This window comes from Streptopelia decaocto (assembly GCF_964273445.1).
Source record: "Streptopelia decaocto genome assembly, chromosome: 5".
NCBI classification, from domain to species: Eukaryota; Metazoa; Chordata; class Aves; order Columbiformes; family Columbidae; genus Streptopelia; species Streptopelia decaocto.
Window position 1 is genome coordinate 40418984 of NC_138659.1, and position 24663 is coordinate 40443646.

General features: G+C 38.1%; 1 protein-coding gene across 1 annotated transcript in view; it reads right to left on the reverse strand.

Moving 5' to 3' along the window:
• Positions 1-22676, reverse strand: part of CABCOCO1 (ciliary associated calcium binding coiled-coil 1) — a gene marked incomplete at its 5' end in the record, with an annotated part of 49785 nt that extends 27109 nt beyond the window's left edge. The window contains 5 exons of the mRNA XM_082054181.1: positions 5270-5342; positions 10344-10488; positions 13580-13749; positions 16615-16727; positions 22581-22676. Of these exons, the coding sequence (XP_081910307.1) occupies positions 5270-5342; positions 10344-10488; positions 13580-13749; positions 16615-16727; positions 22581-22676 (597 nt within the window). The remainder of the gene's footprint in view (positions 1-5269; positions 5343-10343; positions 10489-13579; positions 13750-16614; positions 16728-22580) is intronic.
• Positions 22677-24663: the final 1987 nt, after the last annotated feature.

Genomic DNA, 24663 nt, shown 5'->3' on the forward strand with positions numbered 1-24663 from the left:
TAAATGAGTAAAGCAAAAGCTGCAGACACAAGCAAAGCAAAATAAGGGATTCATTCACTACTTCCCATGGGCAGGCAGATGCTCAGCCATCTCCAGAAAAGCCGGGCTCTGTAACATGTAACGGTTACTAGGGAAGACAAACACCATCACTTCGAATGCTCTCCCTTTTTTAAATTCCCCCAGCTTTATATACTGAGCATGGTGCCATATGGTATGGAATACCCTTTGGTCAGTTGGGGTCAGCTGTCCCGGCTGTGTCCCCTCCCAACTGCTTGTGTGGCCCCAGCCCACTCGCTGGTGGGTGGTGTGAGAAGCAGAAAAGGCCTTGGCTCTGTGCAAGTGCTGCTCAGCATCAACTAAAACATCAGTTTGTCACCAACACTGCTACACAGATCTAAAACACAGCCCCATACCTGCTACTGTGGAAAAAATTAACTCTGTCCCAGCCAAAACCAGCATAGCCTACCTTAAAAGCAAAGCTTAGAGAAGGCTCTTCCAGCTTAGCTAAATGAAGGCTGATGAGAAGATTGCTGTCTCTTCGTACACTAGAAAAAAAAACCACTGAGGATGGAACAATAACTAAAGGTCAATAGCGGCACAAATTGGCACAAGGACAGACACACCTGAGCTTGTCATGAATACACTTCGACTGGAAATCAGAAGTTTTATAACCATTACAGAAACCTCTCACCAAGGCAGCTTTTTAACTGGAAAAGCAAATACAAAGAAGATAACTTTTTAAGCTGGAGTTTGACAAGTTTCTGAGGAGGATTATATATGTTTTCCCATGAGAAAATGGCACTAGATCTGACAATTGCAGAGGTCCCTTCCAGTCCTATGCTCTTATTTCCTTCAAAGTAGTCACGATGTCTTTGCCATGGTGATATTTACAAAACAAAGCTACAGAAAATCAACTCAGTGGTTTTTAAGCACTATAAATATCTGAAACGTCCCAGCTTTCAAAAAGCACACACGCCATTAGCCGGGGAATGAGTCTCTCTAGTGTGAACTGATATGCTTATGGAAATGTTCTGGTTTCATACATCTTTAAAATGCAGTTCTCAAGAAATCATTGAGCAAATTTGTTGCAACAATGATTGATCAACCAATATAAATATGCAACACCTAATGAGGATTATATATCAAAGTCAAGTCCCAAGACTTCAGGTCCTTTGCCATCAGAAAAGCAAAAAAGCTTTATTAGCTTTCAAATAGTATATTCTTCCTATTCCCCTTTATTCAAACACAGAAGGGATTTTGTTCAATCTTTGAAAAAAAAAAAAAAATCCCAACCCACAATTGGATAAAGACCAGACATAGTCCAAAAGCTTAATGTTTCAGAAAGTAAGGAGTACACGGAAAGAAGGCATTAATGGAAACTGGTTTGGAACTCTAAGTACAGAGGATGATATCTAGTGACTGCTATAATACTGAATCTGCACTGCCATTAAACTTAATCTTCGATATTTTTATTGCAACCTGACCCACTATGACATCTCTAAAGAAAATTACATTGTACACTACTATTTCAAGAAGTCAAACTTAGCTAGTCATCTGGGCCATAAAATAGCAGATTACTCCATCAGGCTGGCTAAAGCAACTAGGAATAAAACTAGATTTACCAACCACATTATTTTTATTAGGAAATGTTTCAAAGCAGACATAATCCCAAAAGACCTTAGCCTCATTCCATCCAAAAATACACAACAGAGAGCAGCAAAACATAAACTGCAGTATAAGGTACCATTTGTAAATGTGAGAAAAAAAAATACAAGATGTGCTGTAATATATCATCAGAGCAAAATAAATTACTGAATATAGAAAAAGAAAAGAATAAAAACTTCTACACAATACATGTCTTAACAGTTTAAACCTTTGTTATAAGATCTGACATGTGTTAATAGGAATTTCTCCATTGAATCCCTGCACATCAAGATTTAGTTTGTACTCCTTTTGCTTTCTTTGAAATTGCAGGCTAATATAGGTGTACTAAATCACAGCTACAGAGTAAAACCTCTGGAACAGGCAAAGGGGAAAAAACAGTATCTTTAACAACAATAATCCTGAAGAACTCTGGTATGTTAGTGCTAAATGCATTTTATTTTGGATTATAGCCATGAAACAGCTAAAGCGCTGCTGCTTCTGCAATCATTCTAAATGCGGGGAACTGCTCATAATAGTAACAGAAAAAAAATGCAATGAATTTACTTGGCAATCCTAACACTTCTCGGTAATTCCTTGTACCATCATATTTTCTAACAGGTATTCATGCATACATAATATATAGGTCTTTGTAGATCTGGAATGAAGGAGAAGTAAGGGGTTTGATAGCTGGAAAGGCAAGTTTTAAATTTTAAATACTGCCAAAGTAGGTTAGATGTATGATGTGTGTTTTATCATCTAACCAAGCATTCATGTCTTTCAGTTTTATCCTCCTTTTTTCCTAGGCAATGTGATCACCTCAGGCAGTTTGGTTTAAAGGCTTTAACCAAGGTAAAAATATATTTAAATTATCCAGGCGTTTGTTACTTTATTTTTTTTTTTTAACACTTAAATACTGTCTATATTTTACAAAGGTGGTTCTATTATGCAAGCTGCATCAAACGCATAATACTAATCAGACTGTGAATCTCCACTAATTATGTGCCACATTTAACTAACTTAAATTTTGTTAAATGGCATGGCCACAGATATTGTATGCATAATCTAACCGAGTTTTGAGTCATTTCCCTTTTCTTGTCTGATTTTATTCTACACAGGAAATGACAGGGTCATTTGGAAATAACTGCAGTGTAAGATCAAAAAGGAAACCTGATTGAGAACACTATATAATTGCCTGTGCTAGAGAAGAAATAAAATCCAATGAGTTTACAATCCATGGCAAAAGATTTTTCTGGAAAACACATACTGTAGTGTCTCTAAAAGGATATTCATCACAACACTAAGTGCTGCTTGTGTTTGTTTTAGCTGCATCTCTTTCAAAGAAGCAGGGCTTCTCATTAGGCTGTTGGACTTTTATTTAGTAGATAATGCTTTCAGCAAATGTGAAGGACAAATTTACTCCCGGAGCCAAAGCAAGGCATTTCAGTCAAAGGAAATCACTGCAGTTGAAGCAAGTCATTTCACTGACTTGTATCAAAGTCTTCATTTGCAAAAGGAGATAATACTGTAATTGAACACTTGGAACACCATGGTGCTTGTTATTTGGGCAAATCTGGCCATTACAATTTACAGCCCCCCATTCCAAAAGAACAGACTTTTATCGCTGGAGCGAAAATAAAACTTTTCAGACATTAGCAGCACTCAGCTTAGAGCAAGGATCACATTGAGCTGTGGGCTAAGGTGTGTCTACATGGGCTTTTTTGTGGTAAGACACTGATCTACATAGCAGGATAGCGGTTGGCCCTTCAGCACAGATTTCCCAGCCCGCCCGCTGCCCCTCGCTGTCCCCTGTGCAGATGCACTGCAGAACACGTGGCTCCGCACCCCAAACCCCACCAGTCCCACCGCCTGTCTGGGCTGGAGCTGCTGCTGCCAGGGATGGCCAGCGCAGCAGGTAATGCTCTCCTTTGCGGGTAAGCAGCCTAAAATATAACAAAGTTGTAGAAAAAGAGCTCCAAGTCTATGTCAGGTTCACCTCTCATCACCTTTTAATACATAAAGCAAGCGCCATAAATGCCATAAATTTGTATGTGTAGTTTCAATGCTTTGAACTGTTACTTACTGAAGTACAATGTATCACCCTATCAAAATAAACTCTACAGGAATATAAGTATTGATCTTCTTGGGCACTGCAGCGTGGCTGGACAAAGTAAAGACTCTCTGCTGTGAACTCAGAATACAAAACAGATGGATTAAACTGGACTGGTGCATAGGTAAGAAATGGCCGTAAAAAAGCTATGGCTAAAAATTGTCAGGAAGGTTTTTGCGATGGTCAGAACTGCAGATCGCACTTGTCCCTTTGATGGTTCATCATCAAAGTAATTAAGAGAAACACAGTTCTGCCGCTCCTTAGCAGAGGTGGGGCTGCCCAGCTTGCTGTGCCGTGGCTGGGACAGAGGACACCGGTCTCAGCCATCCAGAAATAGGTTTTAAGAAAACACAAAGACATTTCTTCCAAGCTAGTCCACAACTGATAAGATACACATAAGAAATTACTTAATCAAAGCCTTGTTAAAAATAATTTTACCAATTAGAATGTGCTAACCAGCCATTGGTTTAACTAGCTAATATAAAAAAGCAACCCTAAGAGAAAACCACTGAAGTCCTGCTCTGATTATGTAAGGACACTTTTGTCACTGATCTCATCATAGTTGGAGTATTAACCCACCTGACAAATGACGAGAATAATTTCCGAATGTTTACATCCATGTCAGGAAGTCTTTTTTATAATACAGCTATTGAAAAGCAACACGAGAATAAATTATCCCACATCATTTACAGAGTCAAACCACCCGCTTAACGTGTAACGAAAATTTTCCAGTGCATTAACTTCACTGTGTACTGATAAGCTACAGTATAAATGCCATCAAAAAAAATCCACTACTGTGCCTCTCTGAGCAACCAGCTATCTCCTAATATCAATTATAAATGTAAATACTTTTCAGAGTACTGTAGCATATATCCTCAAAACACACAGTCAGGCCAAATGAAGGTTTATGTGATGAATTGAAACTATTTGCTCAAAGGCCACATCCTGCATCCATGTATTTTCCTGTGTATTTTTGCACATATAAGTTATAATACATGACAAAGCTTACAGCCAAGCCAATTCACTGTTATTAACTGAGTGTTTTCAAAATGCTGAATTTCTAGCGTGTTTCTTTATGGTCAGTATAATTAACTGATGGTGGCTACATGAGAAAGGAAACTCTGCATGTACACATGCACACAAATGTTAGGACTGTGGTCAGACTAGGCTTGGAACACAACATTTTCTGATTTTTTGATTGCTGATTTTAAAATAAAGTCAGACTCATGCATTGAAATTCAAATTACATACATCAGCTTATGAATGCATACACAAAAATATTCCTGATTTAACACAACTAACATCTTAACCAAGCAATACATTTACACTTTTTTGAAATCCAAAATTAATTTTGAATATGAGGATCAAAACATCTAACTTGTATTCTTTAATCAGCCATTTTACGTTAGTAATGCAGTAATGTTGACATGAAGTTGCTTTGAGCAATATAAAACATATGCCACGGCGCATTCATTAAATAACTCTGCATAATGAGTTCCATCTATATAAATGACTTACCTCATTACTTATCACAAATTCTTCTCCAGGACTGTGGAAGAGGTATTCATATGCTTTATAGTGTTTAAATAAGCTGGAAAACAAGAGCATATAGTACCATTACAGCTGTAAATCTTTGGAAAGGTAACAATATAAAAAAAATCTGTTAAACTAAGAGTTTAACTCTTTATACTCTCCAGCATGGTAATCCTCCAAATTTTAAAAAGAAACAGTTGTTTAACTTCAGGTACAATATGCAGAATACTCAGTTTACAGGATTTAATATCAGATGGCTGTAGAAAATACAGTATGATACTTAAAAATACATCCACTTTGTCCTTGTGAAATTGAACTCCAAGAAGACAAAGTTCTATTCTGAAAAACGTAATTCCTGAAATGCTTATCACCAGGATACTTATGCCTTTACTATCAGCAATGGTCGACAAGAATGAAACAAAGCCAAATCAACTTTCAGATTCTGGGATGGGCTGCCAGTCCAGGGAGCAAGTTTGGTCTTGGAACATCAAAACAAGAAAGAATGGAAGCATTAATTCTCTCAAGGTCACGTTTCAAAATCGGTGTAATATTTCCTCAAAGAAAAACTAAAAAAAATAGATGGACACACTAGAGTTTTGCGTACTACAACAAAAGTAACTTTAAGTAGACTTTCTCACTGGCTTGAAATATTTATCTTCCTTAAAACATATATGGCTTTCCTTTTCACGTGTTTTAAATAATTTTCCTTGTTTCCTTTCCTAATGATCAATGATATGTCATTTGTTTAATCAAAGGTTTGGTTTGTCACAGTCCATCTGTTACAATTACTTGTTCTCTTAAAATCATGATACAGAACTTCTGGCTTCTGTCACGTCATTTTGACATATGATTTAAAACATAGCTCTGTGATTTCATAGCAAGTCGAGGTTGAAGAATGATTCCAAGAGTTTATCGCACTCCTGCCTGATGTACCCATGAAAGATACAGCAATATTTGCAGGGAACATCTGTAACTGGTTCCTGTGCTTTCCGGCTAAAGACATGACACAGGTTCTTTTCATTAACTGGGATGGCAGTGCCTCTTTGCCACATCTGGAATGTCAAGGCCTGCTGTGAGGAGGGCTTTGGACAAGGTGGCCTCCAAAAGTCCCTTCCAATCTCAATTTTCCTACAGGTCTATGAAGTCACTAGTACACCCAAGATACATAATTATCCAGCTGATGCTAAGGACACTGCTACTAGCTGCAGGATGCCCTGTCAACGGCACAAAAATGTGTTTATAATACCGGTGCCTGGCCACACAGCCCAGCACGGGCTGCCCTTTGAGACGTGGCACTGTCGAGCTCCAGGAGCAGCCCCACAGGTGTCCCCTGCCCGCCGGCCCCACGGCACCCAGGCTTTTCTCCCACCCAGCACCAGCCAACTGCGGGCAAAGCCAGAGGCTGCTGCGGTGCCACATAGGTGCCCAAAATACACCCTTGGCTCTGGGAGGTAATGGGGATGCTGCTGTGGAGTCGATGCGGGGCACATGCTGCTGACTGTCATACTTTGTGACATATGCCCGGCACATATTTTAGCTCACTGTCCTTGCCTGAATCACTTACATGGTGCCACTGGCACTGCCGCAGTCGCAGAGGTTACACGAAATGCTGCGGACAGGGACGATTTGCTCCGCATCAGCAGAGTCCAAGTGGTGACGCTGAGGTACAGCAGTGGCTCTGCCAGCCGTGAAAGCAGCTTGGAATTAGGAAACTAAACCAGCGGCATGGCCTGGCTCTGACAGGATGGCAGGACATCTTCCAGCAGTCAATCACACGCACCTGTGACACTTTCAAATTCATTTTTACCCAAATGGGCGCAGATGTTCTTGCACATCTGTACAGATGCATTTCCTAATTTGGTGGAAAGTATTACAGCAGCCTCATTGAACATTTGGCTCCTTAAGTGACATATAAAAGTTTATTCTACAGTTACAGTTAATTCAGTCATGGCAATACCATTAGTCAAAAAACAAATGTGTTTACCAACTTGCATAAGAAATTTGCCTATCATAAAATGCAAGTTCCCTTTCCTCAAACTCAAAGCACATAAGCAATTAAGTTGTTACAATATTTGCCATTTCATTTGCAGTGCATTTTTGTTGCTGTACTTCACCAAATAACTCGTGCCGTGTTTCAGTGGAGATACAGAAGTTATGTTGAAGCAGGCTTCAGGACAGCCTGGAAATGGCTCACACCAGTTTATGAACACACACACACACACACACACACACACACACACACACACACACACACACACACACACACACGTCCCCTCACTCACACAACTATTATCTGGTAAAATTCTAACATGGGTTATTTGAAAAAGGCAAAAAATATTTTACAAACATCACAGACACACAAGAAATAAGATATAGATCTTCCTAACTGCACAGGCAGAACATAACATTTCAAACTTTTTTCTTTTATCTATTCCAGTGCTTTGGACAGGAGCCAGGACTAAAGCACCTGAAAACCAGTTCTCTCCCTTTCCCTCTAAATGTGTTAGGATATTCCTTACAGACCACGTTACAGGTACAGATAATTTATAATATTCCCCAAAACAGAAGTCATTGCTTTTGACATTTCAACCTGGCATACTCAATCCTATATCAAGGAAATAATTCCTCCATTTAATGTTCTTTAAATCAAATCATGTAAATGATAGACTAGTATTTATTTTGAAAAAACAGTGTAGTTTTCTTTTTTCTCTCAGGCATTATATAAAGTGGGGTTTTTTGTTTGTATCTGTTGTGAACAACTAAAAAATTCTTAACCAACATTTTTATCAATTCCACAAAAATAATTTTACACAACTAAGATTGTTAAGAATAGACCCTCTTGTGATGTCATACGAGAATCTGAAGGTGATTAACAATGACAAATTTCTCTAGCTCCACTGCTTCCTGAAAGAAACTGTCAAAAGCCACACTGACGTGTATTTGCACATGGAGACAATATAAAAATATGATAACTGTCACCTTCCACCAAACCTGAAGGTTGCTGCACAGTCTGTGCCAATGTGGTTAAGCATTTGTCCCCATTTCCATTATAAATCCCATGGGTTTACAGCTCATCTGTGAAAATGTGATCTGAACCAAAGCATGTCATACTATCATGAGTAGAAAAAAAAAAACCTGATAGGCCTATCATTTAAAATTAAACAAAAAAAAGTGAAGAACAAGAAAAAATGTTGAAGCAATACATTAATATGAATGGCAATAAAACCAGTCAACTTATTTCTGAGTTCATGAAGTTCAAAACACACCCACATAACAAGTGTGCTGACTCAGTTCCTATTTAGGAAAAAAAAAAATCAAAATGACTGGAATAATGGATTGTATAAACTAGACACATATGACACATTTCTGTGCGTGTATCCCTGACTTGCAACAGCGGATACTTATTATAAATTGAGCATACAACTACATATTTGGTGGCCAAAATACCATTCTGTTGCAAAGGTCTTGTGGCTTGATTTTATTCCCACCCAGTTAATACTTCAGTGGCAGTAGGATGGAGCACCTAATCTCTTGGATGAAATTCTTGCGATTGTGAAGGAATGACTTCCTAGACAAGATACCTTTCAAAGCATAATTTACACAAAAGCTATAGACATGCTATTTGGGAAGAACATTTGTTCCAAATAAATATACAAAAGGCATAGTCAAGAAGGGAGAAGTAAAAGAAGTTGAGTGAGACATCTTAAATGCCAAGTTTCATTTTAGTTTATGGCTAGTACTTGGCAGTGCGTTGGTTTGCCTTGACTATAGAAATTTGAGATGTAAAGAGATGGTCATATTTCATTTGGGAAGAACCCGGAGTTCTTTATATTTTCAAAGAAAAAGAAACAAAAGGAAAAAAAGTAGAGAACTGGAGAAAGAGACAAACTTCATAGCCCAATTGTAAGAGAAAGCACGTGCGATGGGTTTAAATCCCCAGTCTAAATCCAAGTACCCTAAACTGGAGGGCTGTCAGCCATCCTAGTATTTTTGTCTGTCTTCAAGAAGAAATTATTTTCTGCATCCAAGAAAACGTTCTAAAAAACCTCTTTGATGTGTTAAACTTTTCCTAGCAAAAGAACAGCCATAAAATTCCCAACAATTCTATGTATGGATCAGCCATGACCTTACTCAATTTTATGCCCCTCTGCCACGAAATCTCTCTCTCTAATCACTATTCAGGTCAGAAAAGGGGCTGCAGGTTGCAGATGTTGCACAACATATGAGCCGATATTACAATAATACCTTTCCTTTTCTCATCTCCTTGCCCCCAACATTCATGTGTGACACAGCAGCTTGAGGACCGTTCTGTCCATCATGTAGTGGAACCACTGGTATGTGAGCAGAGCCACTGTCCTAAGTGTGGCAGCTCAGGGGAGAAAGTTCAATGTACTTTACTGTAGAGTGAAGACTTTACATGGAGAGGTGTGATTGGCTACTATCAGTCCCTTATTTTTTTTCCTCAGAGAAATAACTGAGTTACTGCTGGTTTTCTCTCTTTCCGTGTCTCTGTTTAGAGCTGAGACCTGTCATGAAACCTTTTCATTTAGATGCTGAGCTTTTGCTGACTTTAAAATGCAACTTTTTTATGACTTATATATGACCGTAGCCTTAATTCTGTAAAGCACATAACTTTAAACCACTATAAAAGTCCTCTACAGCTTTCAAGGCCAGACAAATACTACAAGACCTAGGATTCTTTTCAACTGGAATCTAAAAGTAGAATGTTTTAAAAGCAAACCAAGAATATTCTCTATACACCACTCTCCCCTTTCCCTTTTATCACCCAAAACAAAACCCAGAAGGAAGCTTTTCAGCATAATCTTGCGTTGTGATAAACTTCCAGTCTAAATTTATTTCCTGGGCTTTGACATTTGAGGCCAGATCTTTACTGCTACTTGCATATTCTCTCTTCTTTTTGATGTTTTAAAGCTAGGTGTGTGCAGTATATTGCCACAGTATGAACATATCCAATTAAATAATTTTAACTTATTTTATCAGCCAATTTCCTACCACATTAAATTATTCAAATAAGAAATAATAGATCCTGCAGAAATACCTGATATTCAAGTAATCAATGACTGCTTTGGCTTGCTCGATGCTGAAGAAATACAAATCACCACTTCCTTCTGAATCAGTTTCTCCTATTCCAGCCATTGCTCTTCCAAGTTCTTTTAAATTATCTCCTAAGGACATATGTTTGTCTGCAAAGCAATCCCGAAGAACAAAAATGAAGTATGAACAGAAAAGGGTGGTGTGGGTTTTTTTACCCATTTTAGTTATAAGACTTACTGAAGTTTAAGAAATTATATTATGAGCTTTGTAGAAACTTAAAAGGCAACAACAGTCATACATTTTTGTGTGTCACCATTATTCTTATCAATAAAGTGTGCATTAAAATTCCATCACAAAATCACTGATCTACCCTCACAATGTAAGGATCACAATAATGGACATTTGAGATACCACAGCTTGGTCTCTTACTTATGCAGAGATAAACACAGGCAGAATAGTATGTAAATTTGAGATGCGTACTGTGTTTATCTTTAAAATAAATTTACTACTGTTTATGTATTGTAAAAGATTGTCCTTGCAATATAAACCAGTAACACGGGAACAGATATTAAAAAGGATAACCAATTTTTTTTAAAGTGCTTACAGCCATAATTGATTAAACATCAATATGCATAATACTCCATATGTATCATCAAACATTTTGCACACCCCACTTCCCCAAACAGATAATTACATTCTTACCCTGAAAATCAAAACCAAATACCAAAGCAGCTTTGAATTAAAATTTAAATTATTTTTATTAACTGTCTTGACAAAGAGGAAAATCTGAAAAATAAGAGTCTTCACTGAACCTCTGAAAAGAAATGATTAATCTTTCTGGTTTGCACAGTGTGTGCTTTCACTAATGCCACGGTGGGGTTTACAAAAGTTTTGAATACACAATTTACTTGTTCTTTTTAAGTCCAAAAAACCTAGAGCAGAAAATGAGGAAATACACACCAGTGGTGAAATAGATTTATTTTCCTTATTGTTTTAATTCTCTACTGGTCTGCTTCCTTGGGTCTTTGTACACAAAACAAATTAAAAAACTTACAAGATTCTAGTCTTTATAGTTTTGTCCTTTAGTGGTACAGCAATCAAAACACTGAAAATTTCACCTCAGGTTTCAGCAATGGAGGCAGCACAATATAAATAACCATAATGGAAGAAACAAGAAAGAAATACAGAGAATATGGAGGAAATGGAAGCCATGGGAAATGAGAGAGAGAACCAGAAATATCACAGTTCATAGGGAAGTGAAGCCAGAAGGTCATGAGAAGTCACAACGCCCCGGCCTGTCACCACCTAGTCTCTGTTCTCGCTTTCCTCTGCACACCATGTTCGGCCCCAGCCGCCTCTCTCAGAAAGGCTCTCACTCCACTTTGGGGAGGTAAGGAGCCCTTCGCCCTCGATGTATAGAAGATGAATCAAATCACGTAAGTAATTCGTTCTGGCTCCCAGTCAACTGAACACTCCAGTTTCCAAACCTTTACCAGCCCTAAATGAGTTTCCAGTACCCTCCAACTCTAAATCCATTATTCCTGCTCCATGCAAGCCTTGCTGTTCTGGTTAAAAAAGTTCAGTTCTCCAGGCCACTTGGGTCCAGTGTAAGGAAGGGAACGGAAATGGTCATTAACGCAGAAGACATTAGCATTTTGCTCTTAGTTGAAATGTTCTGCCTTGGAACTTGCACCAGCTGAAAACAGTAATTACAAGGAAATTCATCTCAGCCCTGGGCTACAGCAGACTTTATAAGATGGATTAAGCAGGGAACTTAGCTGCGAAAAAAATATAAGAACTCTCCTGTAAGCATTTACAAACTGCATTTTCTTTCCCTAAAAGCCATGTATCTTAGCCAAATACAAATGGATTTTCACAGGACAGCAAAAAGCAAATTCACAACACTCACTTGCCAAACCTTATGTCTTTACTTCAAAGCATAAGGGTATTAGAGCTTTTATGTAAAAAGGGCAACAAATAATACATTTTTTTTTCCACAGCCTCTGTCTGCAAGCCCATTGAACTGTTTTAGTTGTAATTTTATATATAAATATTAATCAGAGGCAGACACTGCCATGGAAAATTTCAGCTTAAAGAGTTAAAGTTTGGCAAAGCTTTATGCAACTAAGATCACATTCCTGAAAAATGTCAGTCAGCTTTAATCATCGCTTGTGCTACCAGCCTGTCTAGTACACACAGCATTACACACAGTCTCATAAAACTCCTTTCTGACATGTTTCCATTCTTCTCCATTGTTATATTAATATAGTTAGCATATGTTAAGATACTTTCTCATTGGAGACAGGAAGGACAACTGGAATTCTAATGATCATAAAGCACGTACATATTCTGTCAAACTTCCAAGTCAGAAAGGCCCTTGAATTAAATTACAATAAAAGAGTATAATAACTATTATGAGCTTGATTTTAAATATTCATCTTCTCTTTGAATGGAACCACTGAGTCCTTTTGGTCTTCCTCTGGGATGGACTTTTCTCAACATAATCACCTTCAAAGTGAATGTTAAGTAAGCATTGTGATCTCTGAAAAATGGGTTTTAGAGGAGGCTGCTACCATTTTTTCTGGCTATTTTGTTCCCACTAGACCCAAGCTACATGCTTTGTTGCAAATTTCCTTGTAGCCACTGGAGCTACAGTCCTTTCATTGTCATTTTTCATCTTCAGCAGTGATGCCAGTTTACTTCCCTCACCAGTCTTTAGTTAACCGATATATTTTGTGCCAGAAGTGGAGTATTTGCTATATAGAAAGCTGCCTAAGAGTTGACCTCCAAGGATAAAATAAATGTAATTCACCTGCTGTAATGCTACAGGATGTACTGAATACCTCAAACAGCAGAGAAATGTGCCCAAGGCTACAGTGAGTCAGTCACTGAGACAGCTGCAATTGGAGTTTAGGAGCTCCTTGCTCTCACTCTACTGTAATTATTATTTATTTTACCATAGCAAAGATGAGGTCTCTTCAGGACCTGGCCCTTTTGTACCACATACTGTACAAAGAATGAGGGATATTCTGCTATAATGACTACAGTCCTCTCTAATGAAAGTTTAATGTCTGCCAATAAGAATTATTTTCAGGTACAAGATATAACATGCCAACATTCAAGAGGAAAAGAAATCATTTTACAATTACTTGCAATTAAATATGGCTTTATTAAAATGACTGGAAAACGTTCCTACCTTACACTTCAGATATTTATTTTACTATTTTTAATTATACTTACCACTGAGGTTCTCCAACAGGAAATTTAATAGATCCATGAATCCTGAGAGCTGTATAAGACTGAAGTTCATTTCTTTACCCCAACAAAATCCCGCAGTATAATAATCTAGCAAAATAGCTTCTTTCAAAGATGTCTTTAATTGTTTAAACTTCAGATATTCTTCTAGCTTTCTGGAAAAAATTGTAGAGTAAAATAATGAAATTAAAAACTAAAATATAGGTTCCAAAGTTTAACTTAGTCTGCTTGTAGTTATATCGATAATATTTACTATAATTATATTATACATATACATCTTCCTGGAACTTAGCTACATCAATTTCTAGGCATGAATGATTATAAACAGAGGACATGACAACTGAAAAAAGTAAACACCTACAGGTTTCAACAGACACTATTTAAATGTTAAGATATGATTAATGAAATAACAAATATAAAGTATATATATATAAAAAAAAAGAAGATAAATACACTGAAAATCCCAGATAAAAATCAGTGTTTGTTCAGGAAGGGGTTTGTAGGATGAAATGGAACAATTAGTCTCCAGTTTCTTCTACCATTCTTTCACTCTGATTGAGGTAGTTTTACAGTACTAAGAAGTTCTTTCTTCCCTTTCAAGATTACTTTTCATGTAGCCTCTGAAGAAAAATTACATTTGAAAATTAATGTAAATAATATAATATAAAATTACTTAAAGTACCTAAAATATTTAGAAGTTTAAATTCCACTTTCATAGTGGCTAAGACATTTAAGAAGAGCCTCATCCTATTTTACTGGCACACTGCGGAAATTTTTCCACTTTAACTTGAAAAGGCAATGAAAAAATACACCGCCTTGTATGAGACCATACAATGTTGCTGACACATTTATGTCTACTCTAGCCAAACAGAGAATTAGTTATGTCTTCTATAATAATTATGCAGATTTTTCCACATGAAGAGAGGGGATCAGGGCTAGGACTCCAGTTTGCAGGCATGTCTCAGGTAGTTCAGTTCTGCATCAAAGCAATTCTTGGCTTCTTAAATCTACCTGAGGATATGGGAGCCAGTTGTGATCAGAGTTTCTAGTCTCCTGTAAAGGAGCAAAGTCTTCTTCCCCCTCACCACTTCTCATTCTTCCTAAGAAGGGCATTAAATATCAGACCTACTGAGCAGCAACCATTAGTTTTTCAGGGTTTTCACCAAGTCACTAGAGATACACTGTCAAACAAGATGAGTTTCTTTTTTTTAATTAAAGCCTCAAGAGCTAACAAAACAAAGCATATAATCCAATCATTTTTGTTTAAAACATGTATTCCTTTGTTCTGCATGACAAATTTGTACGGCTGTACACATGCAAGTCGGCTAAAAACACTTAACTGCGTCCTGAAATAGAAGTGGAACGTGGCCAGCTGAACTTTCCAAGGTTTGAAACAGTCCATATCCTCTCTTTCTGAAGCTTCTGCCAACTCTGTGTTTTCATAATCAGAGCTTCTCAGGGATTTAGATTTTCTCTGATGCTGCTAACAATGCCAGTACTACTTGTCTTTTCAGTATTCTGTAAGGTATGTCACTGACAAGAGTAGCTATAAATGATTGGGAAAAGATGGGGCATTTAGATTTCCTAGTTGCCCTGATTGCTATTTCTTCCTTCGTGGAAGGTGCTCAAGTCCTACAGAGATGGACGCCAGTAAAAGGCTCCATGATAGACAGGAATGCAGGACATGAAAATACTCGTACTGGATGAGATCAGTTCTGATTTTCTAACGCTAGCTGTGGCGTTCACGCTGCTCTTGTGTACAGACATAGTGCACTATGGCCAACTAACATAATTTCAGTGCTGCTGCTGAACTGCTTAGAGTGCATAAAATACCCTCTGACTATCCTCTTTTCAGTCAGATGCAGTATATACCTTATGTTCCACTTGTACAGAAAATATATGTAAAAAAAATACATGGAATCAGCTAACAAAAAATTGTGATCTTTCTTCTTTTTTTAATCTTAATGAGGAAAGTTTCACAACAAATTGCACCATTAAGGACATTTTGGTATTCAGTGAGTTGTACGCTTCAGCCTTCTCTAAAATAAGAGGCTTAACATGCAAGGGAAAACAGTGAAAGAATATTTTTTTTATAATTAATTGATGGGGACAAATTTTCTTTTTTTTTCTTTTTTTTAAGAAAAATTGAAAGAAATCACAGATATAACTCCTTTTTTCTCCTTGGAACAGTGACGAACAGAATACATTTCAGGAATAATATTTTAATTTCTATTAAACAGTTATTCCATTCAGAGGGACAAGGTCAGATCTTTTTATTTCCCCACCCCTCCCACCCCCCCCAGGTAGACCAGTGAAACAGCCCTTTGCCTTTTAATTCACTAAGAATTTGCTAGGGGACACAAGCTCTCCTAAATAATTTGGCCATTTCTGAAAAATCCCATCCTTACAATATAAGTCTCAAGTACCAGGTTGAACTCCTGGCCTCCTAAATTTAGCTGCTATTGCACACTAATAACAAGGGACAGTGTTGCTACAGGAAAGACAAAATGGGCTTACATTAGAAGTCTTTGGCTGCCTCCGATTTCCCCAGTGCACCATAATGGCTCCCTACTAATGCCTTCCAAAGCTTTCCAGCCCTTTCTGAACTTTGAAAACCTTTCTGATCTTTCAATAACTCATGTTACAGTACAGAATCTTGAACATTTTAGAAAAAAAAGTTACCAAGTAAGGCTTCTATTGGCCTGTTCTTATTTACATTTCATATTTCATTTACAGCATATTTCGTACTATCGTAAACTATCAGAAACTACATCAATGTGAAATATCAGTGGGAAAAAAAAGGAGTAGAAGAAAAATCCATAGATACAGGAAATATAGTAAAACAAAGTGGATCTGAGATCAACAGTATTTCTTCCTATCTTTTATTAATCATATCAAATATCAGTGACTTAACTGAACAATTAAAGAATAATGACATAACCATCAAAAAAGAAATCTAACAAACTGTCTATAATTTTTATTTATTATTTTGGTTCTAGCACTGCTATGATGCCACTTACTTTTGAACCCCTTCTACATCTTGTTCGGTCAAAGCAGTAATTTGGGAAAGAGAAAGAAATGCCCGGTTAATAATCTTCTTTTCACATACAGCTTCCTGATCTCCATCTTCCTCCTACACACACATATATACAGGAATATAATTTGAAAGGGTTTATTTTATTATGTCAGTAACTTATCTAAATAAAATTTTTATTTAGAGGAAGTATGCAAGGGATTAAATCAACAAATGCCAAAAATGTAACACAGCTGTAATTACACGGCAGCAACACTATACCCTAGCACATTCTCACTAGAGAAAAGCTAGGCAGATACATGGAAAAGAATATTTTTATCTTAAATTCATATGGGAACATAGTGACGTATTATGTGCAGCACAAGATTAAATTAACTTGCAAGTAACAGCAATAGAATTATAAAGGTGCAAAAAAATCCATTAATCTAGATTTGACCAGCATGATACTAGATTGCACAGTAATTAAATTTTAAAACAAGTTTCTGCTTAAGATATTATGAGTACACATACACATTACTGTGCTATTTGCTCTCCACCCTGTACTTGATTGCATTTTCAGATTTATTGTCTACACTGACTCCTTCCCTAAGCAAAAAAAAAGGTCCAAGATAGCACAGGTAATACAGAAGACAGCTCCTTATAGGAAATACAAGGATGTACATGTTATAGGGGATAACAAACTGAGCATGAATTAACAATGCAATGGTCTTACAAAAAAATAGGAAGATTTGATGATATTTTATTTAGTGCATGTCACTGACCAAAAACATTCGACCAGAGACTTCAGGAAGAAATCTACAAAATAAAATCTACAACCCCCCCTGTTTCACAATAGAATATGTAGGCAGCAAAGTGAGGTGTCAAAGCGCATTATAAAATGTGAGAAGAGTCAGACTCTTCGCAAAAGTGCATGGCAGGGGAACGAGGGACAATGGGAACAGAACAGAATATTCCCTTTGGAAGGGATCTACAGTGCGTTAGCATAGGGCAGCATAAGGAAAAACATTTCACTCTGGGGATAATTAGGCATTGGAACAGGTTACCCAGAAAGGTGAAGAAGCCTCATCCTCGCAGGTCCCTGCTGGCCCAGTTCACGTCCCAAAGGTCCCTCCCAGCATTGTGACCCTGAGTCTAACTGGCCTGACCTGCTTCTGCATCAGGACACAAAACACTCCGAGTAAAGCCTGATCACAATTCCTCATGGCAGGTACACTCCTGCATCTGTGGGACTTGGGCTTTACACAAGCGCAGCAAGGCAAAGCTGGCAGACTAGTGTTTCTAGCTCACCTAGAGAGAGAGAAGTGGAAAATTTCCTAACATGAGCTGATTTCTGAGCCTGAACAGCATTGTTCTGGGCTAATAATCAACTAACTCTAGCACTGGTCAAGGAGAGCCCCCAAATAAAGCTACACTGCTCCCCCTGCTGCTGCCAAACTGCAAGATATACTGAAAACTCCGGGACCAGCAGAATTACAGCCTCCTAGACTGATGAAACAAAACTGAGAGCAACATTTAGTGGACTGACTAAGGCTTTTTTCCCCTCTAATTAAGAACTAGACTACTTTCACATGTACTTTAATGTGAAAAATTAGTGTTCCCAACTGTAAAGAAGTTAGGCTCCAATACAACGTCTCATCAGAACAACAGGAATGAAGTAAACAAAGGCTTCCTTCACATAGTTATGAGCATGACGTCACTTTGTATTTGTTTTTATTAGCAATAATTCATGCAGTATAAAAAGAAGTACTCCTACAGCCAGTAATATGTGTATGATAAAATCTAAGCTGCGTGTCCTAGCTAGGGAAAAAAAAAAAAAGCACAAGCTCAACATTCCAATATTATACAATTATTGAAAGACATTTTTTTAATAATTAGGAAAAATATGTATGCTTTCCTGAAGTGAACACTGGTGTTAGAAACTTGTTGAACAAGAGATTCTTTAGAAGTACTAAGAGCTAAACTAAAATATTAACTGATATCAATGTTTTAGAAACGGAATTAATACCACTTCATCTCTTTCTTTCAGGATGTCCAATACATAAGATACTTTACTATGTATTTTTGCACCATCATATAAATGGCATATTGCTGGTCAGTAATGGACTTAATCAGTATAGCATGAGGAATTTAGCACCATATCAGAAAGAAAAGCATCAGAAATTTCAAGGCATAGTGGTTTTGTTCTCATCAAGCTATCTTCCAGCTTCTCCTCTGTGATTACAGGCCAGGCATGAGTAAGAACAAAGACACTCTCCACCACCTGCAGGACTTACAATTTGTGCTGTAAGGAACAGGTTAATAGCCAAAAAGTTGAACATTCTGGAAAACAGCTTTAAAACTGAACTCCCAAGAATCTTATGCCAACTAATTCCTCACTATGTCTTGAGAGGGATCAGGCAACATCCATCATGTCACAAAAACCTGGTCCAAAAAAAGGAATTTTCTTCTGCCTCGAGTATGTACCTGGCTCACTCAAGTACAAAACTTTCTAACCCTTATCGTACTGTCAGGTCGGGCACACTTAACGTGCTGATGCTAAGGCTCATCTCCTTCTCTGAATTACAAACAGCTAGAAGGACCTCTGGGAAAATTTACTGAAGTCTTAGTATGTAGTGTTGCACTATAGTGATATATGAGTTATATAAGGTAACAAAAAATTATTTAAAAATAACTCCAGATGCCTTGTCACCTATAATTTCTTTCAATGCATTTAAAGGTCCTCTAGCATTAGAAACATATTATTTAACCAACAAAAGTTTGCACTTTAAGAGATATTCAAGCTCTTGCAGCTCAGTATTGCAGACAAGGCTCTGTAATCTGCACATCAAAATCTGATGGCTTACATGGCAAGGTGAACGCTTCCCATTTCACCATTCAGCATCTAACGATATTCCCAGCAGCAACACCCCCACCAGAGTGTTCCTCTCTTTGTTACTGCTCATGGTAAGGATGGATTTGTGGCACCGCTGTCCACTGCAGCAAGCACAGGTATCAGATAATAAGAAATACTGTTCCAAATGACCGGTGAGGAACTACAGGAGACAAAGTACATAATTTATAAAATTAATTTTAAAATTATCAATGTTTTTTTGTCATTTTAGAAAGGAACGAAAGTCCACAAATCATTTGAATCATCCTACATTTGCAGAAAGTTTTTGTTTGGACAGAACTTCACACACACAGCTAAAAGCTTATAATTATTTTGACTGAATACTGTTTTGTCTTTCGATTGCTGTCTTTAACAACCATTCCAAATTCAAAGGGAAGTTATTTTATATATGTGTTGACTGATGTCAAAGAATTTGCCATTCATTTTATCGTTAACCATAGTGACTGACTGAGGTAATCCAAGGTGAGTTCTGGTAACACTATCCTCATGTGTTGGGAAGAAAAAAAACCTAAACCAATCCTCCCAGCAGTAAACTTAACCTACCGAAATACAGACTGCTATTAGAGAATTATTTGCTGCTGGTTTATTTTCCTCAAAATAATTCTTAGATGTTCTGAATGTACGTTATGTTTCTGGCTGTTCAACACATTACTCCAAATGCTTTTGGCGTCCCTTGTCAACAGCATCGAATCAAAATACCAACTCAGATAGTCTAAAACAAAATAGTAAGATCTTCTTTGAATCTCTCAGCTGATGTTCACAAACCACCATGAAGCAGAAAATATTAGCAGAAGAGTGATATAGTTAAGTAGCAAATTGCAAAAACTCTGCTGCTGCAGCAGCAAAATGGTTTCCAAGTACCTGTGTTAGTTCATTTAAAGCTGGCTCAGCCACCTCTGTTCTGAGTGACACCGCTGACAGCAGGACAGACGTAACCTGGAAGAGTGTTGCGTATCAGTTACAACTTTAATCAGAATGGAATTGAAAAAAAAACAAAAACAAACCACAAACCAAACAAACCCACCAGCGACACAGGGTGTTATTTGTACACATTTTGTTATCAAGCTGTCAAGTACTTCAGCAGAGGCAGAAAATCTTGAAGCTGTCTACATAAATAGTTAAGGCAGAAACAGAAATGCATTCACTGTTCCTGTTTGTTTTTAAAAAGCCCCACTTGTCCGCTCCCACAGTGGGAAGTTAAAGTCAATAGCTGCTATTTTTAGTTGCAATATTTCTTTTGTTGTCAAACAAATAAGGGAATAAAAATAGTAACACTAATTTCAGCTACATTCAAAAGAGAAATACGCAGATAGTCAAAAGTAAAAGACAAAGCTTTCTGAGGACCATTATAAACAACAGAAGCTGATAGTATCCTTTCAATAACAAAATATGTTTCAAAAGTTTCGTACAGTCCAAATGTGAAGATTTATGGATGACCAAATGTCTTATGACATTAAACTTTACTGATGTTTTCACAGCTGCAGGCTTCTTACTGGAAAAAAAATATTGCTAAAATAAAGCAGTGGCAAGACTTACTAAGATTAGGATTTAGATTTTCTAATATGCTTTCGGCTGAAAACAATTACAAGTATGAAAAATTATAAAAATGTTCAATTTAAATCAAAAGGAGTTCACTCAAGATCTAAGAAACAATATAACAAAAATAGTGATAGAATCTAGTGTCCCCTACAGCTTACTTATAGACCATGCAAAGATACCTTCAGCAAAAAGTGGAGACTATATAGTTGGATTTACAAAAAAAACACAACTCCACAGAGTTTACAATAAAAATAAATCATAAAGGATAGTAGGAAATATCACAAAGGTAAGTTATTGTGTGTAGAACAAAGTTCAAAGCATAAAGAATAGAAAATACGTGGAAAAATGCACTGACTGAATTCATCTAAAGATTTCTTTTACAATGCCACGAAGTAAAAATGATGAAAATTTCAGTGGTACTTTTGAAATGGATGTACAATATATTTTTGACAGCCTGTCGTTTCCCATACAGTACACCTTATATTCTTTTACTATGACCTAACTGACTGCATTACCCCAGCGTTCCACTGTTCCAACTGCCAAAATATTTAGAGAGAACACGAACAGAGAACCCTGTGAAAGACACATATATTTTTCATAGAGCATTTAGAATACGTAATAATATGCTTCACAGGGAAGAGGATTTATTTATTTAAGGGAACCTAAACATTAAGCTTTTGTACTGACAATTGCTAGGGCAGGTTTGTGCAGGCTGATGCAACATGGGCTGAAAGTGGTTAATCATTTCTACAACAGCAATGGGAACTTCTCGGCCATGTAAGAAAATGCAGCAGTTCAACCAGAATGAAATTATCTCATGGTAGCTACAACTACACAGACAGGCTTGAGGGGGAAGTTCTGAGCTGACACAACACCTCATACGTTCTTGGGAGGAATAACTTGTATTCTTATATTTCTTTTGAAGTACAGCATGAGTCGCCTGTCAGAAATCACGCCTCTGTCAACCAAGTCAAAATTGCAATGAAACAAACAAACAAACAATGTAGGAGGCCAGAGAAAAAGAAATAAGGAGAACGACATGGGTTTGGGAAACCCTCCAGAGCACTCCGGCCCCGTGCAGCGATGGAGGGTGAGAAATGCCCATGCTGGCAGCAAGAGGTGTGCTCACTTCCACCCACCGGTGCTCCTTGAAGGGAAACCATATGCCTGTCCCTCAACAATCAGACATTAGAGATTGGTACCAGCACAAATAAGCCAAGAAATAGTCAAATGCTTAATAATAAGAGCCTGTGGCCGACTGCAAGCTAGGCTGGGAACACTGAGGCCTGCGTGGCTGCTGGTGGGGGAGCTGCCCCGGGTGTGTGTCTCTCCCCTAAACTCCCGTGGGAGGGATGTTACACTGGTACAATACCCACACTGCATTTTTCACACTCTGCCCTTTTTACTTTCCCTGAAGCTTATTGAAGACATTTTTTAGAAAATTATAAAAACAAAGGAGCGGGCGCGCAGGAGGCGGGTCGCCGCTGCCCCAGCCCCACCGCCGCAGCACCGCGGCCCCTCACACCGCCCCGGGATGAGCTGGCGCCGGTGAGAGGCGAGGGACAGGGCGGCGGGGCCGGCTCGGAGGGCACTACCTGCTCCTGCTCCGGCGCCGCCATAGTGCCCGCGGCGTCGCCGTCGCCCAGGCAACGGGGGCGGGGCCCGGGCAGTGGGCGGGGCTCTCTGCGGTAATTTAGATCTCCCCTTTTCCCTAATCCAAATAGCGCCGGTGACTACTGTAAATGTTGTTCGAATAACAAATATTAAGGACAGCATCATGCAGCTATCCCTACAGTTACCCTAACAGCATCCCAACATTTTCGGCTCCTTGAAAACCATGTTCAAACGAAATACCTAAACCTAAACACCGTCCAAGAACATCAACACCAATTACAATAGCTCAAATGTCAGCAGGTGTAAATCAGAACGTCTGTGAGGACAGATGGAGGGATACAGAGTTAGTCCAGCTCAGGATTTGGACTTAAATGTTCGTATTTTATGCACAAACTATAGTAAGTAGAAGTAGACTTAGCAAATGAACTACATTTTCATTATGATGTACATCTGTATTTGTTGTTTCTCCTCTTTGCCCTTTTTATTTTTATTTTTTTTTTTAACTTGGAAGACTAGTAAACTAAGCTATAGTTAAATATTTTCTGTCAGCTTTGTGTAGCATGCAGACTTGCAGCAACAATTCAGAGTGATAACACTTAGCTGCAAGATCAAATAAAATGCAAGCAATTGGTGAGCAAACAGTAATGAGAACAAAGAAAAAGGTAACTTCTTTTGCGAAGCTTGTTGTGCTGAGGGAGCTGGTATGACAAAACAATTTCATTGCAGTGCTCCACATTAAGCAAGGACCTCCTGGGATTTCTACAGCTGTTTCAAGGTCTGCGACTGTTTCTGAGCAGTTTGCCACTTCCTGAAGGTTGTCATCATCAGTTTCTTAAAATGTGCAAACCACTAAGTACAGTAGCTGTGTTTTAGCAGGGTCACAAGAGATGAGAACCTGCCCATTACCCACTAAGATTCTGATTTATAGTGTGAGATTCAACATGGACGTAACTTCTCTCTCTGCTCCAACACCTTGACCCTTGCTGACACATGTACACCAGCCACACTTCCAAAAGGAGTCAGAAATCCATTTGAGTGAGGTTCAGAGAGCTGGATCCTGCAGTGTTTTGTAGAATTATTCATAGTATTTTAAAGAATTTCTTAGCTCTGTGTAGAGCCCACACTGTGAATTCCTACAATTTGTGCTGTTCTCTGTAGCTGACAGCACTACAGCTGCAGTGACTTCCCCTTTTACCGAGTATATAAATCTAACCAAATAAGAACACTATTCAGAGCTTCAAGCACCGCACACAGTAAGGTGTAAAAAGTGGGGAATTAAATATGATATTTAGATACAATATAACATTGTGTACATTCATTCTGATGTTATCTAGTCAGTAACAGGCAGATTTTTGACTTAACCCTGCATTCCTGTGGCACTGAAAGTGCCCACTGACTTCCAGGGACATTTTCAATGTGAAAGACATGGAGGCTCCAAGCCCTTAGGAGGAGCTAGTTCCACTTCTCTTACTCAATATTAAAGGACTGTATTCTTTCTTACACAAAACATGCACTGAGTGGGTTGATTGAAGCTGAGCAGTGATTGAAGCTCAGCCCACACCTCCAGTAGTGAGCTCCTCAACTTCCTACTTTTAAATTTTTAGATAGTGTCACAAAGATTAGATATAAAAAGGATACCGACAAAAAAAGATTCAACAGTGGCGTGAAGCCATTCCTTCTAATTTCATGTGCATCCTTCAAGTTTACAAAGCCCACATTTCCATGCACATGTGAGTATTTAAGGCAGCTTTTTAATTTCTTTCAAATGCAAGACTTGTAAGTGCAACACAGAAGTAGTGATCTTAAAACTCTGATCTAGTCCTTTCCTGCTACAGGTAACCATGGCGGATTTTTCCGTGATTGATGATGGTCACAGACAATCGAGGTCAGAGAAGAACAGCTCCTGCTATAGAGCTCGTCCTCCTCCACTGGTGTAGCTGTGCTAGATGTAAAGGTTCCCTGAAGGTGTCTGTTCTAGCATATGTAATTCAA